General features: G+C 34.9%; 1 protein-coding gene across 3 annotated transcripts in view; it reads right to left on the bottom strand.

The window, feature by feature from the left end:
• Positions 1-174: 174 nt before the first annotated feature.
• ECHDC1 (ethylmalonyl-CoA decarboxylase 1) overlaps positions 175-6,227 on the bottom strand; it is a 48,833-nt gene continuing 42,780 nt past the window's right edge. For all 3 annotated transcript variants that reach the window (XM_010965526.3, XM_010965527.3, XM_010965525.3), the window contains exon 6: positions 175-1,517. In XM_010965526.3, coding sequence (XP_010963828.1) covers positions 1,109-1,517 — 409 coding nt within the window. In that variant the 3' untranslated portion in view covers positions 175-1,108. The remainder of the gene's footprint in view (positions 1,518-6,227) is intronic.

The following is a 6,227-nucleotide window of genomic DNA, read 5'->3' as shown; positions in this document are numbered from 1 at the left end:
TTAGGCTTATTTCTAAACAGCATTAGTAGGCACAAATTGACTTGACACAAAATGGTGTAGAATCTATGACAAGGTAGGAAGTGTTGGGTTAACTTGGTAATACAGAATTTGGTTCTGAAGAAAAGTAATATGAGTCTGTCTTACTATATTTTCCCAAGTCAGGACAGGATCATGTTGATGAAGCATATGCAAATTATTTTTAATATGATTTTCAAATCTGAATTGTTACAATAGCAAAAGCTTTCTACTTTAAAAATTAATTTTTTACTTCTTGTGATACATTAGAAGTAGGACTTAATTCTTTGACTTACTTTTATAAAGCCTGTATTACTGAGGTGATCATAAAAGTTTCAGTTGTGTATTTTTATTAAATTTACTTTTAAAAGATAGCTAGTTACAAAAGAAGAAAAGTTAGCTAGTTTTCCAGAAACAAAAGTAGAAATTTGGTATAAAATGCAAAAGTATATTAGTTTGGGAATTCTGGAGTACACAAAGGGACTGGCCAATTTTGTAGAGTTAGTAGACTTTCCATATGGCGGCTTTCATTGTTTAGTAGATAATTTAAAGTAAGGTTGAAATTTGTCGGGGAGTGAGGTCAAGAGCATCTTTATTTAAAAGAAGAGCCAATTCCCCATGACTTCTTTACTCCAAGTGTTTGGAGCAGAAGAAAAGGATTGCTGATACCTTTGCATATCTTCCTGTCCCCTGACCTCTCCACTTGTGTTCTGTAAGTTTCATTAAGTTATTTTTGTAAATTATCTCCTAAGACAAAAACAGAGACTTTATGATAAGTAACACCAGAAATAGTAGTTTTTCCTTTCAAAAATCGGTCTTTGGTTAGAGCCTAAGGGCTATTTTGGGAATCTGGGAATTGATTATAATTTTCAAGCCAAAAGTGGTGTATATTTTAGCCACATGTTCCAGATTACTTGATAAATACCCAGATATACTGAAAACTAGACCAGTGAGTGCAGGTACTCACTTATTAAAATACAAACCCAAATACAAACAGCCTTCAAAGTACTTCTGACATTGATATTTAGTATCATTTAACTTTTGTACATATTAATCTGGGAGTTTTACTTGTAGTACATCATTTTTTAAAAAGCTATTTATTAAATTTTTCTTTCCTAGCAATAGCCTCTAAATTTGCAGGTCCACCCCAAACTGTTCCTAAGAGATCTCTTTCAGTCTGTAATGCCTCCTTGAAACAAAGCTCTTTGACTGAAGAAACAGATTTTTTCAAAGCTCTGATTACTTCTGGTGGCCCGTTGGTAAACTGCTGTAGCCATTCTCGTGCCTCTTTGAGACATTCAGTTTCATCTGAAGACTGCAAGATCTCTTCAACCATTCCTATGTGTAAAGCTTTTTTTGAATCCAGCTTAAGGGCCCCACTTAACACTCTGAGAGCCTGTCTACTGCCGATTATTTCAACCAGCCGGGTTGCACCGCCCCAGCTTGGTATTATACCCATCTCCTTGTGGACAAATCTGATCTCACTCTGTGCAGTCATTAACCTGCAAAAGAGAAAAGAAACTTCTGAAACAACATATGCTTTAGTCATAAAGTACTACCTATTCATAATCTGATCTGACATCTCTATTATAGATAGGTATATGTTCTATTAAAAACTGAACGTTCAAAAAATCTAAGTGTAGAATTCAGTTTACCACACAGTACTTAGCACCTCCCTTTGAAAACAAGGTTAACATTTTTGTTGTGCTTGCTTATCTTTTACTTTGCATATAAGAGTCTAGTCTGTATTTTATGTTTTTGTTTACTTCTAAAAGCCCAAAGTATATCTTTCTAAAATGAGTTGTAGCCTAATGAGAAAATCTGGATTAAAGTGAAATGTGAGAGTAGGAAATGTTAGGCGCATACCATGAAAAAAAATGCATAGTAAGTTAAGGTCAGTAGTCCTTAGCCAGGGGGGGAGTGGCAGTTTTTTTTAACTCAGGATAGATTGGTCCAGTCTTCCAACAGACAGTTATTAAGCACTACCAATGCCAGGTGGTCTAGGTGTGGGACTACAGGAATGACCAAAATAAAATCCCTCCCTCAGTTTACATGCCGGTTAGGACAGAAAGACACTAAACAATATAATGTCAGTGGTGATAAATGCTATAAAGAAAATGGGGCAAGGGACTAGAGAATGAGGGTATGTGTGTTGGGGGTGTGCTATTTTAGATGCAGAAGGCTTCTGTGTATTTGAGCAGCTACCCAAGTGAATGATGCAAAAAACTGAAGGAATTCCAGGAAGAGGGAATTACAAGTGCAAAAGCCTTGAAGTACAACTGCTTAGTATCTCTGGGGAACAGGCTAATGTAGCTGGAATATAGTCAGCAGAGAGTGATGGGAGATGAAATCAGAGGTCAGCTAACAGGTCCTTAGGAGGTGGATTTCATTTTTTAAGTGTGAAGCTTTTCAGGAGGAGTTTGATCAAAGCCCATGTTGCTGTGTTAAGACTTTAGCATTTAATAGCACACCAACTGTTCAACTGTGAACTTTATGTTAAATAATCATCAGAACAACTATATGAGGTGCAGTAACACGCTCATTTCACAGAGGGGGAATCCGAGGCAAAAGAGATTAAATAGCTCACCCAAAGGCCGTGCAGCTATAGCAGGGCCAGAATTTTAAACCCAGGCAAGTTAGCTTCATTATGTGTGCTCTTCACCTTATGGTAAACGTCAGCAGTCAGCTAGACACAGGGATACCATTAAGAAAGTTGATAATGGCTTGGGTTGGACTTGAAAGGATTAATTTCCTATAGCAGGGATTCATTTCCCCAAATCTTAGGACTTTTATGAGTAGGGTGATTAATAAGCAAAGGGGAACAATAAAAGGGAATAAACACAGATTAGTGGGCACCGCAATCACATCTGCCAATTAAATACGTGTATACTATTAACACACTGCATAAAGCTATACTGTTTAGGAAACACAACCTGAATTGTGTTTTGACTGCATGCTTCAAATGAAAAGCATTCACTATGTTAAAACCTCTCATTTAGACCAAAGTTCGTATCTGAATTTTAATTTTTAAGAGATGTTATTGCTTTGAAACTTATTACAAAAATGAAGACATTACGTTCAGTATTCCAAAGTGTTCAATGCTCAGCTGCAGGTGGTTTGGTTGCTTTAGAACCAAGAACAACAGACTCTCAGTCTTTGACCCTTAAATCAAGAGAAGTATTCCAATAGAGAATTCTCACAAAAGCCTATTTATTAACCCACTGGGAAAGAGAACTTTCTCTTCACAGCTGTGAATTTTTGTAAGGGAAAAAATCTGCCTCAATTATGGACAACTGCTTTTAAAAGCAAATAGCCATGAAAATAGTAGTTTTCAATAAATAATTTTTAAATGGTAGGGAAGAAAGAACAAGTGTTTTAAGAATCTGAATCTAGCCTCAAATTGGAGGAGTATTGCCTTGTTATAATAAACAGGGTCAGAAATTAGGAACGTAACAGAGATTACAGTAAACTCTAATAGATTAGAAATAGGAATATTTATATTGAACACAATCCTTTTCACAGAATAAATTAAATGTGTTACCATTCCTACTTATATCCTGGAATTGACACTGATGTTGGCTATGCCTACAATACAGAAAAGAATTATGTCAGGAAAAAACTCATTTAAAATAAGCTGAACATAAAAACTGGTTAAAGTCCTAGATGCTGGGATAATGTAGATGAGCTTATGACACAAAAGTCATCTATGTAATAAGCACATTTTATTTGGAATTATTTTCTTCTAAAGAAGAATGTTTAATACCATCTTTATACCGTGTGTTTTTTTCCCCTTTGCCATATTTTATAAGGTGAGGTATGACTTCTTGAATCATATTTTACAACTCTTAACAAAATCCTGAGGTAATCTTTGTAAAAATATCTGTTGTGATCAAACTCTAACATCCAATCTTTATATGTCATATGCCCCGGGTGTCTTGTGTACTCATATACATATTACATCAGTAAATATGACCCCAAAAGTTAATAGTGACAAAAGAACACCAGGTAGTTTAAAATGAGAGAAATATGAAACATTCAGATGGTACCCTTTCACAGGACTCTTTGTTAATCTAAAGGCTAAAGTTTAAATATAAAATTTTCAGTAGTGATAGCCAGAATTTATGAAGAAAATAACGTATCAGTAAGATATATCCAAAAATAGAAACTGCTTCCTGATAAGCCTTACAGGATTACACACTAGTTACTGAGAGTTTAGATACAGTTAACTGTGATGTAATTTATTGCGAGGTATAATCTATTAATCTATGTAGAAAACAAGATTCTTAATCCTTATATGCAGACTCATTTATAAAACCATATTAAATTCTCTTATTTTAACAAGTAAAAGAATTATAAGTATATTCTGACTGTTAATTAGTGTAATTATTATTGGCAAGGTTTAAAATTTCCTGTGACACCTTGGGAGAGGGGAGATGAGGAAATTAATCAGATGTGGATACACTTATCATCATAGTACACATGCATCAATGTTACAGGAAAAACTACCCATACCTTGGGGAAGAGGATCACCTTTGAAGGTGATGCAAAGTCAATGCTGATACCTGAGAGGATTGTTCACTGTGCTACTGCTCTTTGGTGAGTTAGCTATAAGTTGCAGGACTTTGAACAAATGTACTCAAGAAAATTAATTTTAAGACAATTACGAAATTTCACTAAAATAGGAAGTTTAGTAAAAGGTATGAAAGAAAAAGGTTTTTTTAAACATTTATTATTAGAAGTACTTTTAATGGACTCTGGTAAAGATAGAAACAAATAATTGCATTGGGAAGAGTGCAGCTTTGATGTCAAGTACACAGTCATATACCAGACTGCCTAGCTTGGCCATCAGACTGGTTGCATGTAGCACCTTGTAAAATATAGCAAAGAAAAAAAGACACATGGTATAAAGAGGATGAAGAGTAAATTATTTAACATCTCTGGGCCTCAGCATGCTTGTTTATAAAATAGATACAACAGTAGTACTTATGCCATAGAGTTATCACGAGTATTGAATGAGTTAATATATGAAACTCACTTGGAACACACACACACACACACACACATATATATATATATATATATATATATATATACATGCACTATAATTCTTTTAAACAGAATCTTAGAGGAATTGTGTTTATGGAAAAAATCAGTGTGAAATCTGCCTCAGCCACATCTACAGAGCACAGTATTATTTATACTTCTCTTTGGCATATAAAAGTTGTATGTATTTTGTAGCCTCACACTGCCTGACACATATTAAACTCTGTGTGTACTGGCATCTATTATTACCAAGTTGGCTGCATTAGCAGGTAAGTCACTACAAATAACAGTAGTGTTTCTCCTAGAAAGGCATTATAAAGTTGTTCCCTGGGCTAAAGTCACTCAGTCCCTAAAACTGAATGTAAAAGAGCTACGCTCACACTGAAAACCCAGCAAATAATAGTATACCATCCTTCCTCAATATCTGTTAATGGTGACTACAAAATATATACAATTTTAGGTTTCCACATAAAGGTAGAAATAATACTGTGTTCTGTTATTGACACGGCTGAAGAAGATTCCAAATTGATTGAAAAAAAAAAAGACCACATATATCTAAGACTAACTTAAGAAATATTGTGCAATATAAGTAAAAGCATAAATATTTAAAAAAATTTTAAAGCAAGCATTCCTGTTACAAAATTAAATAACATGATGTGATAAATTTTAAGTCTAGCCATTGGTTAAGTAAACTTTAGGGCCAGAAATTGCTGGTCCTTTTGCATGGCATATTAAGAGCAAACCAAACACAGTAACGCAAACTATGGTGACATAGGGAAGCACATTACATAAAATTATATAATAGCAACAGCCATCTCTGACCACAAACAGTACTTTAAAATCATGCCTTCAACATAAGCACTTATTTGTTTGCACATGCGCCTTCCTGCTGCTCTCTATCTGCCGCCATCACAAGATGATTATGGAAAATGGAAGGAAAGAACCCAAAGATTCTCCCCATATTTCACCTTTCTCATTTCCTACTCTAAGATGATTACCCTCATGAGACTCCATGTATTTTATGCAAAGAAACTGCCTGAGTAAGAGAGTAGGCGGCTGAATGAGTGTGTGTGTGTGTGTGTGTGTGTGGTAGTGGTGGTACAGTGAGGGGGAAACAGACAGGAAAACGTTTGGGGAATATCAAGTCTGATTATAACATTCAGTTAGTA

This window comes from Camelus bactrianus, chromosome 8 (genome assembly GCF_048773025.1).
Source record: "Camelus bactrianus isolate YW-2024 breed Bactrian camel chromosome 8, ASM4877302v1, whole genome shotgun sequence".
Classification (NCBI taxonomy): Eukaryota; Metazoa; Chordata; class Mammalia; order Artiodactyla; family Camelidae; genus Camelus; species Camelus bactrianus.
The sequence above is the reverse complement of the archived record's forward strand: the minus strand, read 5'-3'. Positions and strand labels throughout refer to the sequence as shown.